Consider the following 13,929-nt stretch of genomic DNA (forward strand, 5'->3'; position numbering starts at 1 on the left):
GCCTGACTTTCATCTGGGGGCAGCTTGTCTGTCCACTTTGCAGGATTCTATACATGAAGCTAAGGGCCCTGCCTTCTCCCTGGCTCTGTCCATCAGAATAAACAGACAGCACCCAAATGAAGCTCTGTATGCGAGGAATAATATATTGCTTACATAATTTGGACCGAATCGTCACTCCAAAGTTCCAAGCTGGAAGCCAGATTTTGTCCAAGGATATGGAGTGTTAAATATAGAAATTCCAGTTAACTCTGCCCCACCCCTTTGATACAAGAAATCACTGCCAGAAATATGGAATATTCTCCAGTAGTCAGAGACAAGGACAGGGAAGGCCCTAAGATAAGGCTTATATGTTCTGGTTTCAAATCAGCATTGGAAAATGCAGCTACCTATCAGCTAAAAAACAAAACAAAACAAAACAAAAACAAAAAGTAAGGCAAAGAAAACTCACACAGACACACACACACAGACACACACACACACACACACACACACACACACACACACACACGCACACACACACACAAAGAAAATTGTGGCAACCAAGCAGAAGAACTTCCCAGGCATAGTCTGTGTCTTGCCTCCGTTCTCCAAAGGCAGCAGGCATCCAGACACATAGTGCTGTGTGGCACTCAGTGCACTGCCTGACACCCTATTCAATATCACCTCATGGTTTCCATGTGCAGAGAAAGCTGCCCCTGGAATTTGGGCTGCCTTTTGGGACAGCAACCATGGAAACAGACAGGGTTACCAAAGAAGCACCTGATTCCTATTTGACTCTGCCACTTCCTAAGTTGGTCACCCCAAGCAGATCCCCTAACTTTTCAAGCCCCTGCTTCCTTACCTCATCATTAATCTCCACATTGCAGCGATCTAAGAGAGATTTGGAGTCAAGCCTCAAGAGTGGTGGAAATCATAGCCCTTTCTTGGTCTCCCTGCTTGGTTAATCTGCAGAGTTCATGGCCACCACCAGCACCTGGTGTTCCTTCCCCTCATTAGCTCCTACTTGGTTCCCCTCTCCATTTCTGCAGTTCTCTCTCTCCTCTGGAGGACCAGCTTTGGACACTCTGGGTACTTTCCCCTTTCCTTCTGAGTCTGGGTACAGATTCTGTCTGTCCTTAGGACCCTGTGCAACAGGCTGAGTTCTTAGCAGTGCTGCTTCTAGGTCTGTAGCACAGAACACTCACACACTCACAGGGGCGGAGAGTCCTCCCCTCCTCAAGGGTGTGATTAGGAGCATAGATGGGAGGGTTGACTGTGAACAACACCCAGCCGCTCTAGGAGCTTTCTCTGCTTCGCAACCTCTGTGCCCTGACTGCACCCGGAGCAGCCTGGGGCTCCTTCACAGCTGTCCTGGCTGCAGCCTTCCCTCCAGGCAGACGTGGCAAGGGCTAGCTATGAATGAGTCCTATCGCTGTCAGGCAGCCACCTGGGTGGAACGGGGCTCCTCAGCGACAATGGGTGGTGTGCTCTTCAGTGCAGGGCTGCTGGGCAACCTCCTGGCGCTGGTGCTGCTGGCGCGATCCGGGCTGGGGTCCTGCCGGCCAGGGCCACTGCATCCGCCGCCCTCGGTCTTTTATGTGCTAGTGTGCGGCTTGACGGTCACCGACTTGCTGGGCAAGTGTCTGATCAGCCCGATGGTCCTGGCTGCCTACGCACAAAATCGGAGCCTAAAGGAACTGCTGCCTGCCTCAGGCAATCAGTTATGTGAAGCCTTCGCCTTCCTGATGTCCTTCTTTGGGTTAGCCTCGACCTTACAGCTACTGGCTATGGCACTAGAGTGCTGGCTGTCTCTGGGACACCCTTTCTTCTACCAAAGGCACATCACCGCCCGCCGGGGAGTGCTGGTGGCGCCAGTCGCAGGCGCCTTCTCTTTGGCTTTCTGTGCGCTCCCCTTTGCTGGCTTTGGGAAGTTCGTCCAGTACTGTCCGGGTACCTGGTGCTTCATCCAGATGATCCACAAGAAGCGCTCATTCTCGGTAATAGGCTTCTCTGTGCTCTACTCCAGCCTCATGGCGCTGCTGGTCCTCGCAACTGTGGTGTGCAACCTGGGTGCCATGTCCAACCTCTATGCCATGCACAGGCGCCAGAGGCACCATCCCCGCCGCTGCTCCAGGGACCGCGCCCAGTCAGGCTCAGACTACAGGCATGGGTCCCCGAATCCTTTGGAGGAGCTGGACCACTTTGTTCTGCTGGCTCTCACGACAGTGCTCTTCACCATGTGTTCCCTGCCTTTAATTGTGAGTTGCTGGGCAATAAAGTTTGAGAAACTGGGTCACCTCAGGCAAGAGCCTGTGGGAAGTTGTGGGGGAGAGGGGGAGGGCTAGGAGTAGCATCCAGTGCCTGGAGGGTTTGAACTGGAGCTTAACTCCTCAGGAGTGTGATTCCATCCACAGTCATAAGGTATGACTCCATGTGAAAAAGGAGAAGAGGGAATGTCAGACAAAGATTAGAAAGATGAATCGCGTGGTGTCTCCTGAACTCAGCAAAACCTTTTCCAGTTAGCAGACACCCCCTCCTTTGTGCCTTGCTTCCAGGAGGTCCCCAGTCATCTGTGTGCCCAAGACCTTAGTCCTCTATTTCCTCCCCATCCACCCCTGCACATGCTATGTAATATTTTATTTCATTGGATCTGCCCTTTAATTTACTGGTGTTGGAAACAGACTAATCAGGGAGTTCCTCTCAGTGGTTTGGCCTGGAGAGAGAAGAAAGATAGGGAGTGATTGAGTTTATCCCAAGAGGATTAGAGAGGTGAGTGATAAACACAGATTTAGTTCTGAAAACCTCTTGTGTTGTGGAAGCTGCCACCGGGATGGGGGTAGGTGGTTGGCAGCAGCAAAACAAGAGCAGCAGAGGAGGAGAGGTTTCAGGTGGCAAGTTGTTTCCTCATGTGTCCTGATGGTTTCTTTTCTTATGTCCTGGCCAGTGAGATGGCAAGGAATCCTACTCCCATGGGCTCCAACTCACAAGGAAATGACTGTAGAGAGGGTTGGCAGAGAAACTGCTGCTGTAGGGATCACATTTGAACAACCACCCTAGACCAACAGCTCCCAAATGCTACCCCACGGCCACCTCTGCCCTCCTTGCTGTTCTTGATGCAGCCTGAAATTCCAAACAGCTTTATTTTTCTACTTTGAGCCCAATTAAGCTAAGCTCTACTCAAATTATTAAAAAATAATTCAATCCTATTATTAGCTATATACTTTAAGAAGTATACCCATTATTATTATCTTTTATGTCAAAAGTAGAAATTATAGGAGGATCTGGAGACATGGCTCAGAAGCTGTCATTAGCTGATTTTCCAGAGGGCAGGGTCCAATCCCCAGCACACACACATGACAGCTCACCACCATCTGTAAACTCCAGTTCTGGGTTCAGACGCCTGCTCCTGGATACACAAGGATAAGCACACGTGTGGTACAACCCTTACATGCAAACAAAACACCTATAGATATAAACAAGTAAATACAAGTTGTGGGGACATATGTTATCTCTGCTTCTTTTAGTTTCAACAGAACATCCATTATTAACTGCATTTGCCTATAGACCTGAAGCCTTTATTCTCTGGATATTTACAGAATACCTCCAGAGTAGCTGGAGTGTACCTGTGCTGTGAGCAAAGCAAGCGGAGGTGTCCAGTAGCTTTGGCTGCTTCAGTGAGAATAACTCAAACAGTGTAAATAATGAAAGAACCCAGGCCTTCCGCATATGTCTATGGGATCTGTATTGCCTTATGGTAACTGTGAGAATTAAAGGAACTAATATATTTGAAAACCATTCTGTGAAACAGTTTGTAAAGCTCTGGATAACTGTCCCCCAGGTAGCTTTCCTCTCAGGAGTCATCATTCCCTAGGCAGAGGAACAGCACTGGCTGTTGGTCTGGATCAAGGTTCAGCCCTAACTAGCTGTGATAGTGGATTAGTTACTGGGTGACCTGACCTGTTGTGGGATAACCACACTTGTTCTGTAGGATTAACACACACACACACACACACACACACCCTGAGATTTCTTTGCTCTGTGTATGAAGCATGTGCATGTATGTGTGTGTATGTGTGCGCACCTATATGAGTACAGACATATGCATTCCATGGTGCACATGAGGAGGCCAGAGAGCAACCTCAGTTGTTGATACTCACCAGCCATCTTGATTGACACACGATCTTTTTTTTGCTGGTGTGTAGACCAGCTGGACAGGAGCCTCCTCTCTTGCCGTATTTCTGTTGCTGGGATGAAACAATGTGACCAAAAACAACTCAGGAAGGAAAGGATTTATTTCAGCTCGAAGTTTCATATCACAATCTATAAAGGAAGTCGGGACAGGAAGTCAAGGCAGGAGCCTGCAGACAGGCACTGAAGCAGAGATCATGGAGGATCATTGCTCACTGGATTGTACCCTGTAGCTTGTTCAACCTACTTTCTTATACAGCTCAGGATCACTTGCCCAGGGTGGTGCCACCCACAATGGGCTGAGACCTTCCCTATCAATCACTAACTAAGTAATGTTCCACAGATTTGCCTACAGCAGTTTGAAAAATTGGAGTTCTGTCTTCTCAGGTAACTCTGCCTCAGTGATTCTCAAACTGTGGGTCATGACCTCTTTAGAGGTCACACATTAGATAACCTGTTTATCAGATATTTAGGTTATGATTCATAACAGTAGCAAAATAACAGTTATGAAGTTATGATGAAATAATTTTATGGTTGGGGCCACCACAGCATGAGGAACTTTATTAAAGGGTTGTAGCATTCGGAAGGTTGAAAACCACATTCTAACTTTTTGAGTCTACCACAAATGCAAACGGACACTACAGGAATACGTGGGTCACAGAAGTGCTCACCATTAGGTTTCTGTGAGCTCTGGAGAGTTGAACTCAGATGCCCAAGCTTTCATAGAACTTTTGCACATGGAGCCATTTCCCCAGCCCACTTGAGTGATTTTGAACAGAAAATCCAAAATGCTGCACAATCTAAAACATTTGAGCATTAAATTCATGCTTAATTGATTCAGCATTAATTCATGCTGGAATCCAAAATAGTGTGGCTGTTTCAAAATACATAAAATGAAACCTTCAGACCACAGATTATGAAACATACATCTCATGAAAACTGTGGCTGTTATACTTGGAGAGTTTTACGATATATCATGGGTATGTACATATTCCACATTCTGGGGGAAAACAAAAGGTTTTCCAAACAATTTGGAGTAAGTGTGTATTCGTGCACCTGTGAGGGTGTGAGCGTGTGTGCATGTGTGTGGGCTTGTGTATGTGTATAACACAGAACCTAGTGCTTAGCCTCACAAATTAACATCAGTATTGTTACTAACAGTGGCTTTCACTTATTGTTAGTGCCTAGTGACTGTAGCAGGCACTATCTATCAGGAGTCTGATCTCAGGAGACTTCATGTTAGTACAAGGCAGCAGTCTGCAAACCTGTGTTCTAAGGACATCTTTTTTCTTTTCCTGTTTCTTCTTTTGCCTGCCTGCCTTTCTTTCTTTTTTCTTTCTTTCTTTCTTTCTTTCTTTCTTTCTTTCTTTCTTTCTTTCTTTCTTTCTCTCTTTCTTTCTTTCCTTCGTTTGTTTGTTTTGTTTTTGCATTTGAAGACAAGATCATAGACAAGACTGGCCTTAAACTCAGAGATCCACTTGCCTCTGCCTCCCGAGTGCTGGGATAAAAAGATGAGCCAACACTGCCAGGCATCTAAGGACCTCTTAATACTCTGAAAAATTACTAAGGCCCCAAACAACTTGTATCGAAATAGATAGTATCTGAATCTATATCTATCATATCATATAGTAAACCTAGGAAGTTTATAAAATGTAGTTGTAGGGTGTGGGGAGAAGGCTTAGTTATTGAAGTGCTTGCCATGCAAATATGAGGACGAGAGTTTGAATCCCCAACATCCTTGTAAAACAACAAGGTGACAACAGAAACATTTTCTCAGTGACTGCTGAACCCACCTTGGGTCACTCTCTCAAATGAATGCTCTTTTTATATTTAGAATATTTTTAATTTCATGCATATGTATGAGTGTGCACACACACATACATATACACACACAGACATGTACACACATGATTTGAAAATGCACATGAAGGAGGGAGAGAACAAACTCCCATGAGTTAACTTCTGATTTCCACATGTGTACAGTGATGCCTCTAACCCTAAACATATAAAATAAATAAATATATTTTTAATTTAAAAGTATACTGTTTCTTTTAGTTATACAAGAACCATTCCTTTATCAACCATTCTTCCATGGTTGGAATTTTGGTTGGAATTACATTTCACCACACTCCTCTCTGAGGACAAAATTAACTAATATATAGCACATCTGTGAAATGTTTGACTCTAAATCAATTTAAGGTTGTGGTGTGAGTCATAGCCATTTAGTAGACATCAGACCTCATCCTACCTACCTCACCCAGCACACTGTAGCTGAGTGAGAAACACAATGAGAAAAACATCCTATGCATCTGCACAGACTGTAAGGGGGAAGAATGATTAAGGCTAATGGAGAGCTTGGCAGATTAAAGGGGCACCTCCTGCTGAGCAAATGATACACGAGTTAATTATCAAGCGTTTATAATATCCCAGAACCTGTTCTTGAAGCCATCTTCACTCCATCACATTCCGGCTTGAGAATCATGGAAAGCAGGCACAGTGACTTTCCCATAAAACTAGGAAAACTGGATGTAAATGTCTCCATCTTCCCTGAAAGCCATGACTCTGAAGAGAGGATTCTAACCTGGATGCTTAGACCTTTAGGCACCATCTCAAAGAGACTCCTAAAAAGGGTGATATTTAAGCTGACTTGAAGGACAGTGCTGTTTGGCTGTTTAACCCATTTCTAGGTTTGTAAAATGAAGACAATGACTGTTTACCCACAAGTCTTTAGTATAAGAACATGAAAACGTTAAAAGCCACAGGACTGTGCCAGGGAAGTGAAGGGTCTAAGTGTTCATGGTCACCACTATTACTGTTGGCATCGTGAAGCAGGAATGAGAGACGGTGTCCATACAGCAGTGACAGGTGAGAGATGAGTCTAATGGAAGTCAAGTTCCTCATGCTCTGGATGAAATAACCAAGACACTGACTGCTGTGGAGATTGGAGGCAGAGGCTAAGGAGATTCCTTCTAGGAATGTGCGTCTTTTCTGAGAGATGTTCCTGGGTGGCCTTCTGTGCTCTTAACCACAGTTACTCCTACTGATAATGATTTCTGAAGTTTGTGTCCCATTAGGGTCAATTTGTTTCATTGTGGATTTAGAATCTAGTAGGCATGGAGGTCTAATGCTGTAAGAAAGAGTATCCAGCCCCAAAATCGTGGTCTGGGGTTGTTCTAATCTAGGTAGCAATGTGACCTGAAGGGCAGCAGAGAGAGTCATGATTTGAGGCACTTCACAGAGCTCTGAGGAAATTACAAGAACCCAGGTGGCATTAAGGCTTAGAGGGAGGCTGGACATAGGTAAGCACGGGTCTATCTTTAGGGTACCTCCTACTCCCACCTTATATAGAATCTACCTTAAGCAAAAGACTAATTCACATGAGATGGCCAGGTCTTTCATCTGATTACCTCTTACCTCTTTTTTTTTTTTTTTTTTGGGTTCTTTTTTTTCGGAGCTGGGGACTGAACCCAGGGCCTTGCGTTTCCTAGGTAAGCGCTCTACCACTGAGCTAAATCCCCAGCCCTACCTCTTACCTCTTAATGATCATATTTCCTGTCTTTCTACTTCTACTCAAAACCCCAATTCACTGGTGTGTCCATGTGTCTGCTAGTTACTTTTAAGCAAACATATAATAGTGGATAGAAGCTAAACAGGACTGAATAAAGTATGCATATGAGGACACTAGCTAAAGATTTTGTGTGGGTTTGAGGGGCCAAGCTAGGAGAATGCTAGAGCGTGAGGAAGATGTGGGGGGGGGTGGGGGGGTGGAGGAGCATCCTCATTAAAGCAGGGGGCATGGGGTTAGGAGGATGGGATGGGGGTTTGTGGAGGGGAAACCAGGAAGAGAGATAACAATTGAAATGTGCATAAAGAAACCAATATAAAAGTAAAAAATGAAATAAAAAGAATTTGTGTGAGGAAGCCTGGGGTCTTTGATCTGAGAATGTAGGCCTTGAGGGAGTCAGTATCCTGGGTCTCCCTGATGTCCCTCAGGCTCCTCTTTTCAGGCCCATCCACATCCAACTGCCATAGGGTGAGAATTCCAGGCTAAGACAAACAAAATAATGGAATTCCTTCCTTCTGAAAGCCTTTATCTTTATTTGTGGGATGATTTTTTTCCTCTCCAACAGTATCGTGCTTACTATGGAGCCTTTAAACTTGTGGACAGAGCTGACGGAGACTCGGAAGACCTCCAAGCCTTGCGTTTTCTGTCTGTGATTTCCATCGTGGACCCCTGGATCTTCATCATTTTCAGGACTTCAGTATTCCGGATGTTATTTCACAAGACTTTCACAAGACCTCTGATCTACAGAAACTGGTGCAGCCATTCCTGGCAGACTAACATGGAATCCACTTTGTGAGGGCTTTGCATGTTCTGGCAAGCTGAAAATACAGCACACATTCGGACAAAGAACTGTGGTTGAAAAAGCCTTACAATTGAAATCCTTAAAAAATACCTCCCACGGGGAGCTAGAGAGATGCATCGGCCCTGAAAGAGCATTTACTTTTCTTCCAGAAGACCGGAGTTCATTTCCCAGCACCCATATCAGGTGCCTCACAACCTCTGTAACTCAAGCTCCAGGGGATCTGACACCACTGGGCTCCATAAACACCTGCACTCATGTGCATATAACCATACTCGAGCGCTCTCTCTCTCTCTCTCTCTCTCTCTCTCTCTCTCTCTCTCTCTCTCTCACACACACACACACACACACACACACACACACAGAGAGAGAGAGAGAGAGAGAGAGAGAGAGAGAGAGACTTAAAAGTAATTTAAGTAAATTTAAAGTATCACCCAGAATTAAGTCATCTACTTTTGAAAGTAACCAATTTTACAATACGTTGTCACTCTGTCTCCATAAACCCTTTTGGTCCATTAAAAAAAATGTACTATTAACAGCCACTAAAATTTGTATGTTGTAAACAGTGTTAACAGTGTTATAGCAATGATTTTAATTGTCTCAATATTTGTACCTGATAGTTCTAAATGTTTAGAGCAGTCTTAAGACCTATGGTTTTTATTGAAATACAGTAGAAACAATACTGTTTCACTGTTTGTCATTTTGGGGTGGGTGCTCTTGAACAAGCCTAGCAATGGCTCACATGTTTTTACAGTGAAGCCTAACTTAGTTTGTATCATCATAGCTTCTTGTTGTTGTTGGTTTGGTTTGGTTTTTTTGGTTTGTTTTTGTCAAATGACGTAAGAATAATCTGAATTATAGATACATTTCAGAAGAATGAATTGGGAAACTAGATCAGGTCAAGCATTTGGAGAGAGCATTTCAGAGGCTCACGGCCACAGGTGAAGGCTACGACTCCATTTAGTTAAATGAGGCAGGATGTAATTAGGACCAACAACTCAAAGTGGAAAAAAGGAAACTGATCTTTTGAAGTCTGGTCTGGAGACAGGGGTGTCGGGTGGGGGTGTGTGGTCAAAAACTTTCATGATGAGACTAAAATTTTCAATTCAGGAAACCATTTTCACATTGATGGATTCTTTGAGGCAGAGGATTTATGTTTCTTGGGAGAACACTGGTGTGTGACTCACCAAAGAGCTGGATTGTTCACCAATTTCAGCCGTGTGAACTCATAGGGCATTTAGCAGTGAGAGGCCCACTCAGGATGTAACCTCTGTGGAGGGTGATGGCAATGGTCTTCACAGCTGCATAGTACAGCTCCAGTCTGCTGTTAGAGGAGGAAATAAAATGGTACCTGGGGCTCCTATGAGCTCTGCTAGCAGAACCAGAGCACAGCGTGGCTCCGAAGGACACGGAGGGCACTGTGATTGCTCACTTATGAGATCTCAAGGGTCAGCAGCTCTATGTGTGGTCCAAGGAGAAAGTGGAGCATGGGCTGCCCCTGCACTGGGAGAGAAGGTTCTAGCTAGAGATCACAGCAAGAACCTTCAGCATTTCTAACTCAAGAGGTGGGGATAAAATAGAGTTTTTGAGTCCTTGAGCATCCTGACACTCAGATGCTGAACCGGTCTTAAGGTCTGCAGCCGGCAATCTCTTCCAAAGACAGGAGGAGCTCCCTCTTCCACTTCAGCAGAAAACCAATTTCCTCAACTCTGAAACCTCGAGATAGTATTAACTTAATGTATTAATGTATGTATGTATGTATGTATGTATGTATGTATGTATGTATGTATGTATATATGTATGTATGTATAGCAAAACTGAAAAAGCCAAATTAGACATAAAGGAAAGATAAATTTAGAGTACGACACAATTGAAAAATGTTCTTGGCTTTGCTTTAACTTGTGTTTCTATGTTTAATGTGAATGACAAATCTTTTTTTTTTTTTTTTTTTTGGTCTGAATAGGTGAATCTTTTTTGTGTCCTACTGTTAGAACGTATGCTATGGTAATTTTCTAGAGAATTTGATAAAGAACCAGATGAATCCATAAATGAAATTTTATAAGACTTTTCAAAGAAAGCTGCTTTTTAATATAAAAGAAAAGCAAGTGATTTTGTTTCTAATAGCAAATCATTGCCAGCAATATTTTAATCTCTAGTCATGCAAGTGTGGTTTTTCCAAAGTAGGTGTTAATATTACCTTAAACAAAATTTCCTAGACTTATCCAAGAGCTTAGTGCACTTTTTTTTTTACATGAAATGGTGGTAAACTGCTCTGATGATAGCCATGTACCATCCACTGGGCAGGGATCCTCACTGGGTTGATCAGTTAAGTATTAAATCCCTGACACAGACCTCATGCACAGCAGTTGGCTGGGTGCACTTTGCTCCTTGTCCACTAGAGGGAGACAAGCCTGACCGGTTTAATGCAAATGGAGATTCTCAGTAGCAATGTGCTCCTGCAGTGCTAAGATGTCTCCAGCAGAGCAAACCTGTCTGAAGAACTTCTCAGGGAGCAGGTGTTTCCTTAAAGCACTGAGAATGGCTACACAGGACAACTGAAAACTGACAGCACGTTCAAAGACAGTGCACAGAAGAAGGAACACATCCTTAAGAAATGTAGAAAACCATGCAGCCTAATCACAGAAATGCAAAGGATGAATTAAATGACAGTGGGTCAAACAAAACACTGTGGCCTACAAGGAGGTTATTGAGATGTAAATGTTCATGATCCTCTGGGAAGTTTGTGAATTTCTACATCCTTCCTTGATAGCAGCCTTGCTGCAGACATACTAAGAGCCTAAAATGATCTAAGGTGCCATTATTAGAATTACATTTTTTAAAAAAGAGATAAGGACTAAAGAAGCAAGAGTTCTCATGATAAAAACAGGATGCAAATTACTTACAGGTGTGACTAATAAATATGGAAACACACAAAAAAACTTGCAAAAATAAATCAAAGAAAACATGAATCACAGTTGCTCTTATCCACAATTCTTTGTTTTCCAAGATTTGAGATGATAACTATTCCTTTATACACAAAAGTGTATTTGAAAAAGTGTCTAGAACTAAACTGAGAAAATAGGAGGAAAAGGCACCCGGTGAGCTTTGGGTCGGAAGGATCAGAATGAGCAGAGGCAGGCAGGCCTGAAGGAGGGCAGCAGGCTTAGGAGCTTCATGTTCTCCCAAGTGTGGATTCATGACCCAAACCTCACAGAGAAGGCGCTGCAAGAGTGGCAGTTTTCACACTGTGGAGTAATGGGGGGGGGGGGGGGTCAGCAGTAGGAGCTAGAGTTCTGGCAGGCCCTGCCTGCTTGTAACTGGAGGCTTTGAAATGAGGGCAGTCTGATAGATGGAGTTGAGGGCTCACCCTAGGATGTGGACTCTACCGGGAGGGCAGGGGCACCAGGGAGCATGAGAGCATGTGTCACACCTGATACAGTGCTGCAGGCTTTGTGCTGGACAAGGTAAGGACCTAAGGAATCTGTAAAGGGTCTGACCCTGGATTTTCATGCTATGGAGTCTACTGGATCAGAGGGAGGGGTATTTTATGATTCATGCACTTGAGAGGGGACACAGAGACTCTATGTGCAAGAGCAGAGAAGCCTGGTTGCAAGACTCCCCTCAAAGATAAAAGTGAGTCAAATGCTCTGCCCTTTAAATATAAACAAAAACTAGTGTTAGGCACGGCAGAATTCAAACCATTAAGTTTTAATGGTTGAAATTCACTATGTGGCTATAGGATAGACCCAAGCACAAATTCATCACAGCGTGATTTTTTTTTTGAGCAAGCACCATGGTCAGCAGAATACAAAGGGGGAAGCAGAGAATCACAGGAAATCATAGTGTTAAATACTGTCACACATGGCAGGAAGATGCAGGCACGATGGAACTGGATTCAGGTAGCAGGGAAAAAGGAAATAAGTGCAGAGGGGCTTTGGAAGCAGAACTCATGGGATCTAACATGTGACCCGTGAGATCTACCATGTGACTAGAGTCTGTGTCCTTTCAGTTCCATCGCAGTTGACCACTTTCTGTCTCTGAGATTCTGTGTTCCCATAAAATGCTTGTGAAAGGAGAAGCACTGGGAAAGGAATGTTTGTCTCTTTTCCCTACATTCCCAGTTTTCCTGCACAATAACTTACACCTCATGGCTAAGATTCCTGTGGATTTGAAGAAGGTTAAGTAAAAACTAATCTGTCTTTCTTAGTTCTCTTTTGCTGTGATTAAATAACCTTGTGAAAGCAACATTTGGGGACAGGATTTACTTTGTTTTACAGTTGGAAAGTCAAGACAGCAGGAGCTTGAGAGCTGTTGTACTGAGTGCAGACAGAGAGCAGAGGAAGATGCTGGTATTCAGGTCACTTCATCCCTCTTATCCAGTCCACTATCCCAGTCAACCACAGAGGGTGGGTCTTCACACTTCAATCAGTCAAATCAAAATAGTCCCTCATAGGCATACCCAGAGGCCAACCTAATCTAGTAATACCTTATATAATAGAGCTAATAGTCTAATAATCTTGCATTTGTGTGCCTAGAGGTGTGTCTCCAGGGAGATTCCAGGTGCTGTCAAGTTGATGATCAACAAACACTAACCACCAAGCAAACTACGAGGACAAGTTCTTCATTTAGACTCAAGCCTACTTACCATGTATTCCTAGAAGTTCAGGAAAGTAGAAATTCCATAAATATCAAAACCTGAACAACCTCCTCACTTACCAGTCAGGCATGCTAGACCAACACTTCTGAAAGTAGGGTCTGGACAAGCAACAGTAGCTTCATCACCTGGAAATCATCAGAAATGCACATTTTAGCTCTACTAAGTCTATTCTCTGGATGAAGCCAATCGCTTTCTCTCATTGGACTGCCTAGAATGGATGCTTTCTTTTCCCAGAATGGCCTCCAGGTGGAGCAAAGCTAAACTCACAGCTAATTGTGGTTGGGTGATTGGGGCTTCCTCTTTCTGCCTTTCACAATTGCCTACTTGATGTAAGGAATCCACAGGTCCCATCTGTTATTGACAAGGGGAACATTCCAGTCTTGGGAAAAGCAAGGGTTCAGACATTAGTCTCAAGAGTCATCACAATGAAGGTAGCTAGAACTTACCATGCCCTGGCAAAGAATTTAAAAAAAATCAATAAGCTTAATTTTTGTTGTTATTTTGATTACCAGAATGCTAAAACTAAGAAGGACGATCAAGCACCATTAAGAAAATCAAGAAATCTCTCGTCAGTCAAGCTCGTGAAGTTTGGTGATGGTTTCATACTTAGGCTGCACCAGGAAGGTAATTGGAAAGAGGAGACAAAGTTAAAAGTTGCATAAAGCAGTACACCTGTTACCAAGTGCTGCTATTTTAAGCTGTCTTCGTCACTTTTCTATTGCTGTGATAAGGCAGGTGACC

The 13,929-nt window shown here is 43.9% G+C and overlaps 1 protein-coding gene and 1 pseudogene across 1 annotated transcript; both read left to right on the forward strand.

Moving 5' to 3' along the window:
* LOC120096933 (uncharacterized) overlaps positions 1-13,929 on the forward strand; it is a 98,297-nt pseudogene that overhangs the window by 78,360 nt on the left and 6,008 nt on the right.
* Positions 1,335-8,709, forward strand: Ptgdr (prostaglandin D2 receptor). Its single transcript, NM_022241.2, has 2 exons — positions 1,335-2,237; positions 8,298-8,709. The coding sequence occupies exons 1-2, from the start codon at positions 1,395-1,397 to the stop codon at positions 8,526-8,528; spliced, it is 1,074 nt and encodes a 357-aa protein (NP_071577.2). The 5' UTR covers positions 1,335-1,394; the 3' UTR covers positions 8,529-8,709.

The sequence above is a fragment of the Rattus norvegicus genome, chromosome 15 (genome assembly GCF_036323735.1).
Source record: "Rattus norvegicus strain BN/NHsdMcwi chromosome 15, GRCr8, whole genome shotgun sequence".
Lineage (NCBI taxonomy): Eukaryota > Metazoa > Chordata > Mammalia > Rodentia > Muridae > Rattus > Rattus norvegicus.

What these genes read in the sequence shown, in the direction of transcription:
- Ptgdr (NM_022241.2), top strand. Translation starts at nt 1,395, where the DNA reads ATGAATGAGTCCTATCGCTGTCAGGCAGCCACCTGGGTGGAACGGGGC. An exon ending in TGTGTTCCCTGCCTTTAATT is followed by an intron (nt 2,238 to 8,297) that starts GTGAGTTGCTGG and finishes CCTCTCCAACAG; the next exon opens with TATCGTGCTTACTATGGAGC.